This window comes from Genypterus blacodes, unplaced genomic scaffold (genome assembly GCF_046128005.1).
Source record: "Genypterus blacodes isolate CSIRO-AG114 ecotype Tasmania unplaced genomic scaffold, CSIRO-AGI_Gbla_v1 ptg000015l_1, whole genome shotgun sequence".
Taxonomy (NCBI): domain Eukaryota; kingdom Metazoa; phylum Chordata; class Actinopteri; order Ophidiiformes; family Ophidiidae; genus Genypterus; species Genypterus blacodes.
Genome location: NW_027466829.1, coordinates 2,270,998 through 2,291,460, shown reverse-complemented (window position 1 = coordinate 2,291,460; position 20,463 = coordinate 2,270,998). Strand labels below are relative to the sequence as shown.

General features: G+C 43.0%; 2 protein-coding genes across 2 annotated transcripts; one reads left to right on the top strand and one right to left on the bottom strand.

Annotated features, from left to right (window-relative positions):
* The first annotated feature begins 7,499 nt into the window (after positions 1–7,499).
* Positions 7,500–13,024, top strand: slc23a4 (solute carrier family 23 member 4). The gene is made up of 12 exons (XM_076139553.1): positions 7,500–7,616; positions 8,364–8,501; positions 8,651–8,808; positions 10,081–10,240; positions 10,331–10,512; positions 10,624–10,744; positions 10,847–11,003; positions 11,373–11,626; positions 11,712–11,876; positions 11,975–12,083; positions 12,164–12,259; positions 12,747–13,024. The coding sequence occupies exons 1-12, from the start codon at positions 7,569–7,571 to the stop codon at positions 13,022–13,024; spliced, it is 1,866 nt and encodes a 621-aa protein (XP_075995668.1). The 5' UTR covers positions 7,500–7,568.
* A 576-nt stretch (positions 13,025–13,600) lies between these two features.
* LOC142988395 (protein FAM180A) lies at positions 13,601–16,416 on the bottom strand. The gene is made up of 3 exons (XM_076137562.1): positions 16,338–16,416; positions 14,016–14,113; positions 13,601–13,930 (listed from the first exon to the last, which is right to left on the bottom strand). The coding sequence occupies exons 1-3, from the start codon at positions 16,414–16,416 to the stop codon at positions 13,601–13,603; spliced, it is 507 nt and encodes a 168-aa protein (XP_075993677.1).
* Positions 16,417–20,463: the final 4,047 nt, after the last annotated feature.

The following is a 20,463-nucleotide window of genomic DNA, read 5'->3' as shown; positions in this document are numbered from 1 at the left end:
CTGTCCCTGTCCGTGTCCGCTCCCCGGTGTGTGTGTGTGTAAGTGTGTGTGAGAGTGTGTGCGTGTGTGTGTCCGCTCTCTGTCTGTGGAGGCGGGCGGAGGCTGGGGATGCAGAAAATATCTCCCCCGCCCCTGTCAGCAGCGCAGACAGGTAAAGGAATTCAAAATTAATACAAACAACAACAATAACAACAAGAATAATAATATCCACAAGAATACAAACGCCAACTACAAATACACGAAAATGTCGCTAAAATTGTTTCTTAAAAACGCTGAGAGAAAAAGGCACTGAGAGACAAATCAGGTCAACGTGAGAGTCAGCAAAACACACAGCATCATTTCTGCTTATTCATGGGAGCAAGAGCGCCATCTACCCGCTGCTCTGAGACATAACACATCTACAGAGCTAACCTATGGACGGAGAAGCCTTCAGTGTGTCTTTACGTTCAACTGTCAAACTATAGATTCAACTCTAACTCTAACCCGAAACAAAGACAAATAAGCAGGATATAATAATTAAAAAAACAGTAAATGAATGTACGGAATACAAATCGAAAGTAAATTATAAATAAAGAAAATGAAATAATAAATTAAACATATTTAAGACACACCTTGTTCATACTGCTATGTAAACAAATGTATATTATATATATATTATATGTTATTTTCATGGTATATTTCATTTCCATGGTTTTAATGCTTAAAGGTCAGTTGAATTATTATACCATACTACTTTTTGCACTTCTACTATAGCTCTAGTTATGCTCTTAGCTGTTGGTTTTGGAAGGAAATGCGCTTACGATTTCTTGTGACCTGAATTTCTTTTATCTACCTTTGTTGAACGCACTTATTGGAAGTCGCTTTGGATAAAAGCGTCTGCTGAATGTAATGTACGGTAATGTAATGTACTTTGTACTAATGCAATTTTTTTTCACTCTCTACAACTCATTTTATTGTGAAATTGTGTATTGCGTCACCACAAGGCACAGTTCGAACAATTATACTCAAAAACATATACTGTGTATGTTTGAGCTCATCTAATGTCAAATTAAATGTGGTAATCTGCAAAATTGGTATCAACGAAACATGTATTGAAGGTAGAAACAACCCAACAAACTCCCTTTGAAATGTAATGTAATGTAATAAAAGTAGGATTCTACAGCCATCAGAAATAACTACTTCTCAGAATGTATTTCCTGTATGGGCTCATATTACTGTAACACCATCTGGATGTCACAGTTACTTACCTGCATTATATACATGAAGGATCCCTGTCCATGTGATTTCTATTGAACAAAGTGTTACAGATCTACCAGATAAGCAACTCCCTTCAATAAAAGTGATCTGGGAACATTTTGCAAAGGAATTCCCACTGAAAAACAGTAAATCTGCAAATATCTAACATTATTTTGACCTTTAATTCTGTTTTTAACACCAAGGAAATTGTGAAATCTGTTCCGCAATATTCCTGGAAATCTGGGGAAATTACAAGAAAGAATTATCTAGAGGAAAATAGCAGTAGCAAAACCCACATGATGATAAAATAGCCCTTATGCAAGTGGTGTCTAGGTTTTGTGTCCTTTCCCCCCCGCCCCTGTAGTCAGGAGTACAGTTTATCTTATAGTGAACTGTAATAAACCACGATATGGCCGGGGTGAAAAGTTTAACCGCGCTCAGAACTTGGATGAATTTATGGCGCCGTCGTGTGATTCCTTGTATTGATAGCGAGACTGACGCAGTGTTATCTTCTTTATAATTGGTAATTATTTCAAAGGTGGTACGTGCAACAGTTCGTAGAAAAGGAGATGTACATGGGTCATGCCTTTGTTCACGAGAATGTTACAAAGTTAATAAGTACATACAGAGTGCAATACAAGACATTCACTGACACAATGTCTGTTTTCACAACTAAACACATTCTATAATTGTTTATAGTTTCTACTTCCCACTTTGATTTCATTTGACAAGTGCTATAAAGTCCAGCTCTATAATTTCCCCCAGCTGACCTGCCAATAACCCCAACCTCAACAAACCTAAATTAAGATTAGCTCAGGTTGTCAGAAAGTCAACTGATAGCCCGTTTATGGCAGAGCCGTATCTTATCTCAGACAAGGTAATGTAGTGTCATGAGAAATATCAAAATGCTCTCCTGTACAATAACACAGCAGCAAAGGAGACTGCTGCAGTGTCCGGGAGGCCTCAAACCTCAGTTTGTACAAATACATCAATACAGAGCTGTCACAAGATCCTCTATCACCAGGAAAGCACATCAGTTTGTTTTCATTAGTCAGCTCACAAACACATCACTTTTGAATGCAAGTCAGCTTTATTGGTAGATGAAAAATGCCCACGACCAGTGTGGATATCACTGTAGATACAGCACATCGGATAAGTCAAGCTTTAAATTTAAATACACAGTTCTTACAGTAATATTTTACAGATTACAATCGCTTTTTCAACTCAGCACATCATTTAGAAAACAATAAATTGAACATGACAGAGACTTTGGATGTAAATGTCCTATCTCTCTGTCCCCAGCTGGTCAACATACACAGTCCGGTGGTATGGGGAGCGTGTGTCAGTCAGTGAAAAGGGCGACGATGTCATTCTGAGGAAGAGCCTTGACTGGAGGGGCTTAGGTAAGCAGTACGGCAGCCAGCACGCTGCCTGGAGCTGCGGCTTCTGGAAAAGCAGGTAGGTTGCATACAGATCAACACACGATCAGCAAAACAAGACTATACTGAACACACAACAGCCATCTGATGTCTGGGAGCTACACACTGGAAAGGCTGACTGTTTACTCTATTCTATCTTACTTAGAGTTTCCTGTTTACCTAGCCTGCCTGTCTTTGAACAGAGACACTCTGACAAAGGGACAACATGCAAACTCCACACAGCAGCTCTTCCTTCCATTATTCAACATTTTCAACCTTTAACTGGTCAGTTTTTGAGAGTTTTGTGAAATTGTTGTAGTTAAAGAAAAGGTCGATGGCATACTTAAAGTCATTCTGTTATTGTTTGAGCTATTTAAAGTATAATCAACATGAGCTTACCTCAAAATAAAGCAGGTCGTGGCTGACTGTGTGTGTGTGCTCCCTGCTCATCTGTTCCATATCCTTCAGTGTTTCAGTTTTCCGCCATTTGGCTCTACGGTTCTGGAACCAAATCTGAAGCATAACAACAAACACATGGTTATTATAAATGAATCCAGCATGTATGAGCTACATTATATATAGTGGGATAAAGAACGCAAGAACATATGATCGACTTTTACAGAATCTATTCCCTTGATTCCCCGATTGACTCTAAGAAGACGTCTGCTACTGGGCCAGCATTTGAAAAGTACTAAACACAAATAAACACACTCAAACCACAACCTGAGACACCTACCTGTATGCGTCCCTCAGTGAGGTGCAGGTGAGAGGCCAGCTGGTCTCTGGTGTTGACGTCAGGGTAGTGGGTCTGCTGGAAAACCTTTTCTAGCGCCTCGACCTGGAACGGAGTGAAAGTAACCCTCGTCTGCCGTTGCTTCCTCTGACCTGTGCCTGTTTAAAACGCATGATGTCACAGCGGTCGTCATCAAAACATCACCAACGTGTTTAACAGTGCAGGACATTTGTTGTTGTGGAGAATACTCACTCATGTGCTCTGCAGTGCTTTTTGAAGGCTGTTCCAGTAACTTTGTTTGAGATTCTATGAGGTAAAGAGATTTGTTTACACATAATGCATATTGTGTATTTACTAGAATATGATAAGTATTGTCGTTACATACCTACACATGAATCCTGGTGAGATATCCTGGTGTTCTCCTTGATAACAGACCAGTTGCGATGAACCTTCTTCTCTCTCCTGACGCACGACGGCCTCCGTAGAATCTCTTCGATGGAGTGGGACAGCTTTTTGTGCGGCTGAGTGTCCCTTTGTGGACTCGTGCAGGATTCCTTCTCTCCTCTATTCCTCACATCCAGCAGTTTATCCACATCCATCACTACCTTTGTCCTCAATTTCCCTTTCGCAGCATAAATGTTACGCACAGAAAGCTTCTGATATCCCGCTGCGTCTGTGTATTTTCTCTTGAATCCACCTCTGTTGGGAGTGAAACTTGTCTTAGTCTCTGTTGCTCTCTCCTCCCTGTGAGATGAGGATAGAGGTTGTTCTCCTGCTCCGATTGGTCTGTATCACATGATTACCATGGAGGAGGAGCACTGGAGACACATTTCCCACTGTTCCTAAAGACCTGTTATTTAAGGTGTGTGCGTTGTAAATATGTAATCTTACACTCCTGTTATTAATATCTTACCTTATCACTCTCTCATGCGCACTATGCTGTTTAACAAGACCCGCTCCTTGTTATATTTGCCCTGAGCTTTCCTCGCTATCACCCTATAAAGAATATGAGGACAAATTCCTGCTTTGTAGATCCGAGCTCCTACAAATCCTCTGTAAATCTGTGATTTGATTAAAGTTGAGACAATATTCATGACTAAATCCTCCATCGTTTGCCTTGTCACATGATTTATTGGAAAGATTATCTAATCACCGTGGCCTCAGTGTACCCTCTCACACTTTAGTTCACCTTTTAGAAACTGGAGGGTGACAGCGGCCTCTTGTGGTGGCAGAGAGAAGTGGTATTTATTTGAAATCTGAACATTGAGCTTAAATTCCTGAATTCTTCCTAAAACAGTAATGATAAGTAATGCTATAGAGCGTATCAATCTACAGGCACCATCATTTTGATGGTTTGATTTTCTGGCAGACAGTTTTTGCGTCAGGCTTTTGACTGTAACCTTCCACTTATTAGATACAGTTTCCATGTGTTTCCACGTAATCTGCTCAGTGAGTCACATTGGGACATTCAGATACTCAGAGGATACAAACATGAAGTGACTCTATTGTCCCCTGTGCTCTCTGGATGGATGTTGGGATGTTCTTGGTGACGATTGCTCGCTCCTGCTGTCATCCCTGTAGCATTTCCCTCACATTTCCTACAGTCTGCACCTACAGCGCTGAAGCACTGTGCTGCCCTGTTGGGAGATCCTCATGTTAATCTATGAAACACTAGGTCACACTAGGAATCATTTCACAGTGCTGTTAATGCCACCAATAACTTTCCTAACCTCAGGCATCAGATCAGAACAGCTTGCCAAAGACCGGAGCATTCTGCGATGGAAGTCCAGAGGATGTGTTCTGCAAAATGAAATCAATGTGAGCACATTACTTAGTAAAGTTTATTTGGTAAGTAGTTGTATAATAAGCAAGATAATGTATTGTCAGTGTGTGATGAATCATTATCCCTTTGTATCATGTCTCTTATATCTGTAGTATCTCCTATCATTCACTCCCGTTGATCTTTGAACTCCTGGAAATCAGGATCTTGTTTGCTGACTGAGGTCGTGGGGTCTGTGGCTTCACACTGCTGGTTTGGCTTAATATGCAAAATTCTACAACTCTGTTTAGTGAGTTTAAAGTTGAGGGCAGCGAACAGAATTAATCTCCATCTTTCCGTTATTATTCTAATCCCCAAATTGCTAAAATAACAGAGGATCTCAAGGCATTTCTCTTATATTCACTTGAAGACGAATGTGTTTTTATTTATTTTGTATTTATTTCTCCTATTTATATGAATATAGTCGTATAGTTATGAGTTCAACCTCCCTCAACTTACCTGTAACCATAACCTTAACTCTTTGTGCTAAAAATGTGTGAACTTTTTGGGAATGCACGTCGGAAAGTCGCCACTAGAGTCTCATTCAATGATTATACTGCTGGATAACAATTAAGATTAATGATGAAATGCCAAAGTGTGATTAATGTGAAACAGATACAAATAAACAAATAAATAAATAAATATTCATTACTTTCAATGTGCTTGATATTCTCTGGTGTTTTATTAACATTCTCCATCTTGTCGGACCTTCAAATGACATTTTTCCACCTGAATATGAGCACATGCAATACATTAGAGCGTAAAAGCTTCCCTGAGCGCTTAGTGAATGATTGAACATTGCCCTTCACCGGATTTGATTATGGGATGGCCTCTGTCTCCACGGCCTAATTGCGATCATGTGCCATTGAGCAACAGATTGACGCAAACACTCAGATGTGAGTGGACGGTTGCGGTTCATGACGGAAATACATGCGGTCATATCTTTTCACACTTAATCAGTTACGCATGGAAGATTGGACACATTTAAAAGGAAACACGTACTGTACTTTCTTGTATTAGTCTAGTAGCTACAAGAAGCTGATAACAATGGCTTAGCTTCTTATCAACCCGATGAAATCACACCATTTCCGGGTAAAACAGGGATCACGACGTAATCTAACCTGTATCTAACATACACACACATGTACACACACTGAACTAAATCTGGGGCCTACCTGACACGTGATGATTCCTCTCCACTGCCCAGTCACATGCAGGCCCAGCAGGAGACCTCATGATGTCCCAGCGCCGCTCCACTCTGGGCTCCAGTGCTCGCTCACTGATTCGCAAGTTTCATGTGATATCAATTTCCTTCAACCGTTCTATTCAATGCTGCATTCAAGGTCCCGTTGCTGCAGTGTTGTCCTTGACGTCGCTGTTACGGGTGCATGAGTTTGCTGTGTGTATGTAAGAGCTGGATTTTGTAACCAGTAGGATACTTTGTTTGCAGTGATACACACCCCACAGTTTGAGAACCACTTGTCAGAGCTCTCCCATTGTTGCTCCTCTCTTCTACACAGAAGGTCAAACTCAATGTAGAGATCCAACCAGGATGAAGATTAACAAGAGGATGTAAACATGATGCAGACAGATGCGGACACAATCAGCTTCCCGTGTTGCTCTTGATTTAGGAGATGTGGGCAGCTATCAAACCCATAATTTAGTCTGTTAATTTATTTTAATCTAATATCAATTTACAGGAAATGCTGCATTGGAAATCAAATCTAGATTTACAGCAAACTCACACACCATCAATAATGGCCATGTTCTTTGTGAGAGTCAGGTACACAGACTTAAAATCAGAGGGAAATGAGAGAATTTAATTCAAGGAACGTATGTATGAAGGTTATCTTATTACATCTAGAGACAGAAATGTGACTCAAGCATTAATTTGTCCACAGTGGGCAGCGAGAGCGGCCTGGAAGGACCTCCAACACAGATAAACAAGCCTTATTAGTACATATACAGTGGCCACATTCAGGTCCAGATATGTGTTTGGGGGGGAGAGAGAGAGAGAGAGAGAGAGAGAGAGAGAGAGAGAGAGAGAGAGAAAGAGAGGGGGGGGGAGAGAGAGAGAGATTTCTCTGGTAGATCAGCTGCTGTTCCTGTTCTAATTGGCTTCACATGAGCTGCTGGTGGGACTCATTTCAATCAGCAGTCTCATGTCTGAACTCCACTCCTTCCCAGCACTCACCACACCCCAGTCGGGCTCTTTTCCACCCACCAGCACTCTCACCCTGTCCCGACTCTCCACTTCTCTCCCCCTCGTGTTCCCTCCCTTCTCTGCCTGATGTGTTTTCAGTCTTCTGTTTTGTTTCTCGGCTCAGAAGACGACTACCTGAGCCTATAGGCTGAAGCAGATATGGCTCCAGAAAAGGAATCTAACGGACTTGACAGATACGCTTTTACTGTAAGTATGAAGTTTACTTAATTTTCTACAAGGAGACAAAGAAAGAATAGATACCTTTCAAGCCTCCTGAGACAATGATGAGACAGTAAACTAAACACTTTAAAACATTTTTTGTTTGGCAAAAACTTCTACAACTTCAAGTTAATCAAACGCAATATGAAAATCTATAAATGTGAATGTAAATATCTGACTTGCTGCTTTGTTGATCTCTTTCCTGATGACATGCATGCATTGTGACGCTGTAATGAGTTAATAATTTACATCAGACAGAATGGCAAGGAAAGTGTCGTCATGGGGATGTAGGAACTTACGTGTTTACATTCCTGCTCCTCCACGATTAAATTCATGTTTAAGGATAAGTGGTGTATTCTGTTAAGACACAGGATCAGGAAAGAAACTGTAAACAAGTGTGTGTGTTGACATTTTCACTGGATTTACTCACTGTTTCATGTTGATTGCGTAATACTGTCAATTAATTGTATTTGTGACCAACAGGGATTGATAAATTCTGCATTTATGCCATTTTCTAATCTACTGGATGTAAATAATAAACACTTATGGCTGAAAGTAAAGTGCTAAAGTCCTGTCCCTTATTATTCAGAGATTTTTTGTGATTTCTATGTACTTGAATGAAAAGATGAACCATACCTGATTAAGTCGCAGTGTGAAGAATGTAATGATCAGCAAATATGAACTCCATCCCAGCTGCTGTTTGACACGTGTGCTTCTGTCTCCCCTCTCCTGAAGCTTAATGGACGCTTCAGTGATCTGCCGGAGACAACAAAAGAAGAAGACACATCAGAGGATGGAGACGACATCAACAAGCTTGCTTACTGTGTGATGGATGTTCCTCCATGGTACTTGTGCATCATTCTGGGCATTCAGGTAGAGTATGACAGTGTGTGTGTGTGTAGGAATAACATCAACCTCCATCACAGTCAAAGAATGGTTTGCTCTGAATGATGAATGAACATGTGAAGATCGATGTAAAGATCCTATTTGAGTCCCAAACCTCTCTCTTTCTGTTCTCTCAGCATTGTCTGACAGCATTTGGAGGCATCATCGCCATCCCTCTGATCCTGTCTCAGGGTTTGTGTCTGCAGCATGACGGCCTCACACAGAGTCACCTCATCAGCACCATCTTCTTCGTGTCCGGCCTCTGCACGCTGCTACAAGTTACCTTCGGCATCAGGTGAGAAAGCTAAAGAGAAGACACGTGAAGGAGGGAAGAGGGACTGAGGCTTACAGGATGCTGGGGGGGCGAATAGTGACGCAAACGCAATAGGGACAAAAACACAAAAACACACATTGTGAAACAGTTTCAGCTGCGTTACTTTGTGCACAACTACAGGCGACACAATGTATTAAGAGCATGTGCCGGCTTCTGATTAAACAAGTGAGACAAAGCAAATTCTCTGCTTTCCTTCTGAACCCCTCCTCAGACCTCAAAGAGGAATAATACAATGTTCTACTGTTAGAAGAAACAGCCTCAATTAAAGGGATTATCAGAGAGGAACGTATTAAATAAGCGGATCTTTACTGGCTCTTTAAAGGAATTTCAGACAATAAGAGTGCTTCAAAGGAGGGAAGGGAGATTTTCACATACATGTACCACATGATGCAATACAGTCTGAAACAACACAACTCCACACGACAGGTCACACACAAACGAGTCAGCAGGCTACGACACGCCACATATGACCTAAAGACGATGCAACGCGATCAGTCGCGACTCGACACAGATGTGATACAACGCACTATATGACACAGCGACGCAGCAGACTGTGTTGTCTTTAGATTTAAAAACGTAAACAACATGGTGAGAGGTCTGAAAACGCACAATGGCTGCACTGACACAATTCCCTGGTTGAATATCGGTGTCAGTGGGATTAGGGAAGGAATTTCCATCTTATTACGTTTGGAATCTAGTTGTGGCTAAATCCACATTCCCCTTCAGAGCTTAGCATTACTGATGTGCTTTTGCTGCCTCAGAGAAACAGCAGATGTGTAGAAGGTAAAGAGAAGAAAGAACTCAATTAAGTCAATAAATGTCTTTTCCATAAGTTCCTTTAGGTCTTCCATTGTATTTTCCACGTTTGTAAGTTTTCAAAACAATGAAAGTTTTAGTGAATTTAGTTTTATGTGTGTGTTATATCAGCAGAAGAGAGACGATTACAGAGCAGATGATGTTTAACTTAGTTACCATGTACAAGTTAATTAGTGATGTGAGTGGTGAGCTCTCTCTCCCTCTCTCTCTTTTTCGCTCTCTCCCTCTCCTCACATGATTCCAATTCAGAGCCAGTGAGAGGATTTAAGCCCTGCGACCTGGTCTGTCAGGCTTTTCTGAAATCAGCCGTATCAAATTATTCCTATCGACACGGCAACGCGGAATTCATTCATCCGCACGATCACATTCCTCCCTCGAAAACTCTCCCTTATCTCCCTTCGCCATCTTCCTTCCTAGACTCCCCATCCTGCAAGGTGGCACGTTCACATTACTCGCCCCCTCCATGGCCATGCTGTCCATGCCGGAGTGGACGTGTCCCGCTTGGACACAGAACGCCAGCATGGTCAACGCCTCCTCGGAAGAGTTCACTGAAGTGTGGCAGAGTCGGATGAGAGCAGTAAGTGAACTTTGGGACTTTGATTTGCACTGGAGGATGAGGACATAAAACACACTTTTGAATAATTGATCACTCTCATCTGTCTTTCAGCTGCAGGGGTCTATCATGGTAGGCTCGCTCTTCCAAGTGTTTGTGGGCTTCTCCGGCCTCATTGGCCTCTTCATGCGCTTCATTGGACCTCTCACCATAGCGCCCACCATCTCCCTCATTGGACTGTCCCTCTTTGACTCAGCAGGGTCCAACGCTGGAAACCACTGGGGCATCTCTTCCATGTGAGCTACTTGTGCATGTCTACACATACAAGATCGTTGCTATTGTTTCTGCCGATGGAAGCTGTAAACCAGCACTTTTGTTTGACATTTTGTTCTTCCTCTCTTGCATAGGACCACAGTGCTGATCATCCTGTTCTCCCAGTACCTGCGTCACATAGCGGTGCCCCTTCCTGCATACACCAAAGACAAGAAACTACACACTTCCCGCATCTACATCTTCCAGATCCTCCCTGTACGTACAGAAGGAGAACGTTTACCAGACTTTGCGGTGCTGGAAACACTGATACATTGTATTTCTAAAGGCCTTTTTGTATCCGTATCCTCTTATTATCAGGTCCTGCTTGGAATCACGTTGTCTTGGCTCATCTGTTACATTCTGACAAGCTACAACGTACTTCCCTCTGACCCAGACCAATATGGGTACCTGGCCCGAACCGATCTGAAGGGTGATGTCATGGGTCAAGCTCCCTGGTTCACTTTCCCTTATCCAGGTGAGGGACAACACTGTGAAATTTAATCAAATTCTCAAAACATTTATATAGCTGGACCAGCCATTCCCAAACTTGCTAATGCAGCGGCCTAATTTGAAATCCGAAATTTAAAAAAAAGTATTTACCATTAACAATGTTTAATCATACATATTTTATGTCAACTTCAAACTTAATAACAAAATTGAAAATGATGTTATTTATTTATTTATTTATTGTAACTGACCTCTCGCCCACATGCAGTACCTATAGGACCCACTAGGGGCCACTGTACTAGACATAAGTTTTGTTCGGGTTAGGGTTAGGGTTTTGAGTAAAATTACGTAATAAACAAAGAGTGTTTACTAAGTGTGTCTTACTCTGGTCCATCAGGTCAGTGGGGGACGCCGACCGTGAGCCTGGCCGGGGTGGTGGGCATCTTGGCCGGGGTGATTTCCTCCATGATCGAGTCTGTAGGGGACTACCATGCGTGTGCCCGGCTCTCCGGAGCTCCTCCACCCCCTAAACACGCCATCAACAGGGGGATCGGTATCGAGGGTCTGGGCTGTCTGCTGGCCGGAGCCTGGGGGACCGGAAACGGCACCACCTCTTACAGTGAGAACGTCGGTGCTCTCGGTATCACAAAGGTGAGATGATGAGCGTCTTATCGATCAGATCAGCAAATATCTGATATCTGAATGTTTTTACTAACACGCCGTTTGTATTTTGCAGGTGGGAAGTCGCACGGTGATCGTAGCCAGCGGGGTGTTGATGGTCTTCATGGGTGTGTTTGGTAAAGTCGGAGCCATCTTCACCACCATCCCCTCACCTGTGGTGGGAGGGATGTTCATGGTGATGTTCGGCGTCATTTCCGCCGCAGGAGTCGCTAATCTGCAGGTAAACAGCACAAAATGTGAGGAAACACAAACATATCCTCAGATGTATCACTTTATTTACATCCCTATCTATTTCTACCTCCTTGCTTAACTTCTCAGTATGCAGACATGAATTCTTCTCGAAACATCTTCATCTTCGGCTTCTCCGTGTTCTCTGGTCTGGTCATTCCCAACTGGATATTGAAGAATCCTAAAGCTATTGCAACAGGTGCATGGATAAGAAGAATATGAGACTTTTCATCTACAATCATCCCTATTAGAGTCTAAATGTCATTGTGTTGTGTTCAGGTGTGGTGGAGATCGACCAGCTGCTCCAGGTGCTTCTGACCACCAGCATGTTTGTGGGAGGTTTCTTTGGCTTCATACTGGATAACACCATTCCAGGTATTGTTTTGTTTGTTTTATGTGTCTATATAAATGTATGCATGTATCGCTGTCTTGAAATAGACCAAAATATCAACAAATAAGAAAGGTTTTGATGCTCAAGGAAGTCAAACAAAGTCCCACCGGTTGACTAAACTTCATTTAAGTCTTCATATCCTGCTGACATAAAGACAAACGGGCCTTGTTGGAGGTCACAAGTGTCTGTTAATGCAAGAAATCAGACTTTATGATGTGATATTGGTGAATAACTTACAGAAATATCAACTAAAACACGTCTGAAGTTAACAGAATATCTTCACATGCTGTAAAAGGAGAGGAAATGCATCTTTAAACTGATTCTGGGGTCTGATGTTGCTTTCCCAAGCATTCAAAGAGAACAAAACAACATGAAAACAACATGAAAACAACATGAAGGCAACATCAGCCATCTGTCCCCTACTGTAGACTGGAACGTTCTTGTTTAACGCATTTCACACGTGTCCTACAGGATCCAAGCATGAACGAGGCATCGTGGCCTGGAACGCAGCTCACGAGGACGACCTCGGCAAAGCACTGCAGAGCGGAGAAGTCTACAACCTTCCCTTCGGCATCAGCTCCTACTTCTCCTCCTCCTCCTCCACCTCCTGGCTGAGGTTCATCCCTTTCTGCCCTCCTGGCCAATCGAGCTCCCTGGACGGAAGCAGGGCCGACATCAACGCCCTGGACCCCAAGCAGCGGCTGGGGAACCAGGAGGCCTCGCAGACCATCATCGGCGTGGCTCTGTGAGTTTGTGCGCTCGCATCAGAGGAATTTGGGAGGAATTCCAAAAATGATGACATCACTGGGAGCTCACTGCGGACGTTGTGCCGTCAGTTGGAGACATTGTACTGTAGCAACACACCTCACATGCTTCACTTGGCCTTTTGGATCGATGTTACTGATTGATGGACTGTTAGGGAGGAACAGGAAGCTTTTATTTGAACTTTTATAGTTGTCAGCGACTGTATATAATCTTGAAAACAGCTTTTATGTACAGGCAGATGTGCATTCCCCGAGCATAAACAATCATTCCTGAGGTGTAAAGATGAAGGTTTTACTCCTCCTGTCTGTCTTTATGAGTCTTGCGATGCTTTTACACCCGAATGCAGGTGAATGAACGCTGGAATGACACTTGAATGTATACACACAATCCTATACACATATAAGTGTTTGTATATTACCTTGTCTGTACCTCACATTTGAACTGAACGCACCACATTCCATATTACTGCATTTACATAACTTTACACATCGCACAAACCAACAGGACCCATTTGTCACTTGCAGACCCCAACATGGAGCTATTGCGTCATAACTGTCCACTCACTTTGTGCCATCCAGATCCTGCTTGATGGCTTTGTACAAGTTCACAAAAGATTCTGCCCAAACGTCTCTTTGGTGGTCAGTAGTGGAGTTGGCCACCTGCTGGGCGGCGTATATCATGGTCAGCACAGTCCGCTCAAAGTCATCCTGATGTAGGGGACCCAGATGGCCGGAAAGGTGAGAGGTCAGCCTGCGGATGTCCGTTAGCTTCCTGGGAATGATCTCCTCACAAATGACCTCCAGGTTTCTCGTCTTTCGCAGGGAGGCGAGCTCGGCGTCTTTCACTAAGAGATGTCCGCTGGCTTCAAAATGTATGCCTGCCAGCAGGATCTATAGGAATATCGTCAATAAATAAAGAATATCGTCTAATTGCTGGCTTTCAACTGAACGTGTGTATTTGTTTGGTCGGGCTCACCTCAAAGAATAGATGAACATCATTGAAGGAGTGGTGGAAGGTGGGATGCACCGTAGCTGCCAACCCCCTCTTTAGTCTGCTCGCAACTGGGAAGAGGCCTGAAGGTAAAGGAGGGAGAGAGAGAGAGAGAGAGACCTCAGATCAAATCCTGGACAAAATCTGTGACAGTTAAAAACCATATTCTAATCCATCGTCATGCATCATAAATAACAGTTCTATAGCAGTTCTATTTGACTGGGTCAGCGCCTTAGCACATGTGAGACCCAGAACCATCAGGGCACATTGTTGTTAATCATAAACACGGTGTGCGTGCGGCGCGTTTCAAAGTGCGATCCGTGACCTTACAGACTGACTCCTGTCTACAGGCCGTGAGAGATGTGACCTGCAGCTTCAAAGGCAAAGGACGGATCAAAGGCGGAGCAACACATGGAACTATACAACCTTCTTCAGATGATTCCAATATGCACTGGATGGGCTTTAAGCAGTCCTGTGTCATTTTCACAGCATTGCACTTTCCCTTAACACTGTGGCAACAATTAGACATAAACGGTTGTATTCCTTTGCAAACATTCCAAGATTCCATTGACAAGACAATAGAAGGGAAGAGAAAAAGGGGGCAAATAGGAGAAGAACTGTTACTCATTCTCAGCAAATCCTAATACAAACGCTGCCGTGATTCTTCAGTGGGTGGTTTCACTTCTGTGTCAAACAATCTGGAGCTCATGAGCGTTACATCTCAGATGGTTTAAAGGAGACCAGATGGAGGGAGAGAGAAAAATAAAGACAGGAAGGAAAAATACAGACGGAGCTGCAGACGAGAGAGAGAGAGAGAGAGAGAGAGAGAGAGAGAGAGAGAGGAACCTTCCACTTGTTTGTGACACACCCAACAAGGGAAGCGATGGCGATCAAACACCTTTTCTCCTCATATTTGGTCCAAAACAACAAACTCTCTCCATCACTTCGGATGTCCTCCTCATGTTGCACAGACATGCTACTGTGCGTGTGTGTGTGCCTGTATGTGGGAGCACAAGTGTTCTTCCCGGCTCTTATCATGCAGTTCTTGTTCACTGATTCCCTTTCTACGGCTCAGATAACTTGCAGTTAATACCAGCAGGTTAAGAATAATCAAGAATAATAAATAATGCATCAGGAGACTCACTCAGCGCTCAGATCACAAGCTGTTCCTGCGTCTGTGCTACGCTGCTATGACTGTCAGCTCCAACATGGCTGGGAGAGGAAATTGAAAAATATTAATACCCTGAAGTCATGCAGCATCACACGGCATGAACCTCTCACCAACTGGAGCCATATGTGACTACTTCATATCAAAGGATGCCAAGAGACGAGTGTCTACCACGTGTCTATGTCTCGTGATTCTGGGTTTCATTGGTTGGAGTGCTGTTGTGTTGTTAGATGGACTGGAGACTGGAGCGTCAAATCCAAATCAAAACCAGAATTTATGACCAGCAGCATTGCAGAACTGCTGTCATTGTGTTTTGGTGGCTTAAAAAAAGCCAGAATTAACACAAAAAAAGGGACCGCAGACGTTCTACTTCATCAAAAGTGAATCTCCCCGGGAGCCAAAACATTCAAGTCAAGGAACATCACTTTTCTCTTTGTTTCCTATTAGAAACAGGTGCAGGTAACATCTGAGCCTGGTGTTCATTAGAGGGGAAAGGAAATGTAAAGAAGCAATGTTTCAAATCTGTATATGGTCAAATGGTTTGTTCTGTGTTGATTAGGAACATGAAGAAGAAAAGAAAGAAGGAGGAGAGGAAGCTCCGCCCAGCAAGTGACTGGTTTGGGTGTTTCCTGCTTCCATCTTCATGTTACAAACAAACACTGGGACCTTCTCATAATTCTAATTAATGTGGACAAAAGCTGCAACAATGTCAGGAATGTTGTTAAGTATGATTCTTTAAACAGAGAGGTGTTTTTTGCACATTTGAAAAATATGGTTTGCGCAATGAAAACAAACATGATTCATTCTGATCATATTTCAACCAATTTGAACAAAGGGAAGTTTAACTATTGTTTCCCTCATTTTAAGAAGATCTGTTTTGTGAAAGTGACTTTGTGAAAAATTCCTTACATTTTTGAATTTTTTTCATCTGTGGACTAGGAGTTAAAAAAGGCTGGACTTAAACATGGAAAATTATTAAACATATTTACATTTACATGTCTCACACATTCTAGTCTCACAAAATATGTACTTGCAATATGAATGTGATTTTATTTAAGTCAAATAATGTCAACTAAGTAAAGTAAATAAGTCAAAGAAAATAGTAAATAGTAGTAAATAGGTAAAGGTGTGAGTCTTACCTCTGCTGTGACGCTGTGAGGCAGCCGTGAGGATGACGCAGGAGAAAAGAGCCACAATAATGAGCCTGCAGGACAGCATCGTACAGCTCAGAGACAAACTGATGTCCTCCAGCTGTCTCACACTGCTTCTCAGCCACAGAGACACAGAGACTCACCCTCAGATTGTCCCACTGTCACATGTCTTCACTCCCTTCACTTTGAATTTGTTCCCTCACTAACATCATTTAATATACTGGACAACTTCTACATCGTCTCACTCTGTGTGCCCAGGACTGTTTCTCTCTCTCTCTCTCTCTCGATCTCTCTCTCTCTCTCTCTCTCTCTCTCTCTCTCTCTCTCTCTCTCTCTCTCATCACACATCTGCTCTCTCTCTCCCTCTCTCTCTCTCTCTCGCCCCCCCCAGGCTAACTCTCCTTTTAAAACTTTCAGCTGGTTGCTATCAGGTTCAGAGACTCGTCTTTTAAATCAAGCATGTGCAGACGATGACACTTGTCCTTCTCCACCCTCTTCCTCCTCCTCCTTCCTTCTCATCATCACCTCTCACACGCTGTCCTTGACTTACTTCCTCACAGGGTTTGCTGACAAAGTCAAGTCAAAATCTACAAATCTATAGCTCTTGTCCTACTCCTTCTGCTGGAGGAGCCAAACCATCAGGCTCATCTCTTATTGTTCAGCAGTGTGTGAACTCTGTGATCTCCTAGCTATCACATACTAACTGTACATGTTTGCTTTCTTCAAACAAGCTTGGAGGAAAAAACTGTGATTTACTTTGGCTTGTGCTTGTTGATGGAAGAAGTAAAGAGGTGACGAACGGGCGTGAGACCATGTTTATTGTCCTCTGAGGGTTGTTTATGTATCCATAGGGTCAAAGTGAGCTCTGCTTTGGCCAACAGCAGTGTGGCTCAGCGGGTTGGAGTGTGTGCACCAGTGCCAGGATGACCAGGGCGATCCAACTCGGCTGGTGTTCTTCAGGATGCCAAAAGTGGAAAGTTCACACTCTAAGCACGAAATCCACCGCAGTGATTATTCCTAATTATGCAATGAGCACAAGCTCTGGACAGAAAACATATGCAGCAACCACAAAGAGAGACTTTGTTCACAACTTGGCAGAGTTCAGCTCCTCCAGAAGGAACAGTTACTCGATGTGCACCCATATAAAATAACTTTTTATTTGTTCTACACTATGTTAACATTAATTTATAAGGTAACCACTGCTTACAATTGCACTTTCTATATTTTTCCATAACCCCGGTGACTCGGAGGAGACAGAATGAGAGTGTGTTGCTCCTCTGATGAACAGACACGACAACGTGCTGAGGCGTCTGTGGAAGCTCCAAGAACTACAACAAGCTGAAGTTGGATAATCATATTTTTCTTTCAGTAGGCAAATTAAAAGGAAATCTTGTTGCAGGCTGGACTCCAATTGATGTCTTTTCTCAAACTGAGCACAGGTAGACAGAGCAGCCAATTACTTAGCGTCACGGACGATCATGACCCTCACTCAGTAGTCATAATTAAAGAGGCTCAGTGTTTAATGAAGCATATCTGGTGTCTGAGTCGAGTACTTGAAGGAGGTAAATTGCTCCGGCTGAACACACGCTGTCACACATCATTTTTCCAAGCAGCCTTTGGGTTAAAGAAAAACGACAAACTGGCAGAGCTGAAGAAAAAGGAGAACATTCCAGCTGAATCAGGACAGGACATGCCTGTGGACAGACTCAACTGTCTGTCACATCTGGTACAAAGCTGTATAGCTGACTGCGTTTCTGTGGTCAGTGACTTATGACGCTAGAAACAATTTAAGAAATACTTTAAAACAATACAACTCCTCATATCAAATGCAACATAAACAAATTTAAGAATACCGTAGAGGAGAAGGCTGAAAAGGTATTTGTATTAGCGCTAAATATCCGCTAGATGGCAGCATTACACTACATTTATTTTAAACTGTCGCTTATCTCACATTACAACAGTCAAATCAAAAGGGGGATTTTTTGTGTGCCTTATAAGTAAATGTTTCATTTGTGGAAGTATTTGTTACTGATGAAATACATATTTGTCACATTTTTGGAATTTCATTTTGTATTTCCTGATGCTTACAACATGTTTGATAAAGCAGCACATGAATCAATCTGACTCTTCTCTTTCTGTCTGTCTGCGCATGGATGAAACCCTCTTGGCAGACTGATGAATAAACTGTTTGTTTATGCGTCAGCCTTTTCTCTGCTAGAGTTTGGAGATGTGAAGGATTTTGCTTCACACTCTCTGGACACTTGGCACTCTGCAGCCCCGGTGCCACAGATGTCCCATCTACCATCTACATTACAATCATTTGGCAGACGCTTTTATCCAAAGCGACTTACATTACATTACCACCCTTCGCAGGGGGGGAGCAATTGAGGGTTCGGTGCCTTGCTCAGAGGCACCTCGGCAGGGACTCGAACCGGCGCCCCCCCCCCCGGTTCCCAAGCGGAAGCTCTACCCACTGAGCTACTGCCTCCCCATCTGTCATTATTACACACTCATATTTTACAGTGTTGTCTTCAGGGTCAACCTAATTAATGATTCCCTCTACCCCCGGTGATCTTATATGGCTCAAACTCCTCATCATGTCTGACCTCAGGGATTTGACTCCCTGACCAGATCCCGGTCGCATACCGACACATCACCACGTTTGACCGTCAAACCCATTGTCCATCTGTTCCTCATAGACTATATAATGATAACTGTAATTAGCTGCACAGGGAGGTTAAAAATCGCCACAGCCTACGGTGGAAACAAGACTTTCTGGGGCGGCCCGCATCTAAATCACAACCAAAAATAACAGAGTGGAAATACTTTAGATTCTGCGTTGAACTCTGTTTTGACAAATGGTGTTTTTTTGTATTTACAACGCAACGGATGTCCAACCGCATCAAGGCCGAGACAGCAAGGACAGCACAGCCTCACTCAGACCTATGAGAGTACATGTATGTGTCTTTACAGGGGGGGTTAAAGGAGACACAGAGGCAGATTGTGCCGAATCGTTGAAATGTATTAATGTAAATTGGTTAAATTTGTCCTTGAGTGAGAATAAATAGCAGATGGGTTTCTCATGAAGTCTGCAGAATCAAATCAAAGTTCTCTCTTTCAGATATCATTAAAAGTAAATCTAATTTAGTTGCTTACATATAGTTCAATGTCACTTAAGAAGAGACAGAGTTTCCCTTGGCTCATCCTTGTGCGCCCGCTGCCTCGGCTTCTCGCTCCAGTTGAGGAAAGACGCCTGCAAGAAAGTTCTTAATCACATCCATTTTGTCATATCGCCTCTCAGTTTCATTCAGCAAAAAATCTTCCACGCGGAAATCTGTCTGCCTCACATCCTGGACTCATCCTGCTCCAATCCTCTTGTTATCTCCGAGGACGACAGATGTGCTGTCTGCTGTGGCGAGGCCTTGACTGTGGCCCTCATCCCTCACATTCAGCCCTGGCAGTTTTTGTGTGAATTTCTGTATGCATGAATGTGTGTTTGCATGTATCATATCCACAGCGAGGGACACACTAGTCACTTAGGCAAGCCTGTGATGTTTTGCTCCTTTTCTTCCCATAGCCTTCACATCCTCCTCTGCTCTCTGTACCTCTGCTGCTTCCTCTCATACATCTCCATCTTGACATGCGCTATCTATCGTCAACAGTCTCCCCTTTAGAGATCACAAGGAAAGGGTAAAGACGGAGGCCGCTCGCAATCATCACACAAAATCACACTCAAACATCACTTGGATTCCCGAACTGTGCAGGGAATACTTCAGTTTAAAACCCAAGCTCACATCCACCACTTTGAAGCCACTTGGGTTCCTCTCTCCCCTCCTCGTTAAGCTGCAGTAATGGCTCCGTCATCTGTGCAAGCAACCGTAGAACTCCGTTTTGAGCGTGTGAAGTTCAATGGCATTACCTCAGCGCTCGCTCGGAGCTCGGTTGCGGGTTGGTGTGTCACTCCTGTTAGTGGTTTCTACAAAGAACATCGCAACAACGAACACACACAGACACAGACACAGACGCACACAATGAAATATCAATAATGAGCAATCTCAGCGTCTTTGTCTTGACGTCTGTGTTTGTTTAGTTTAATCGTCGTGGTAGTCGATGT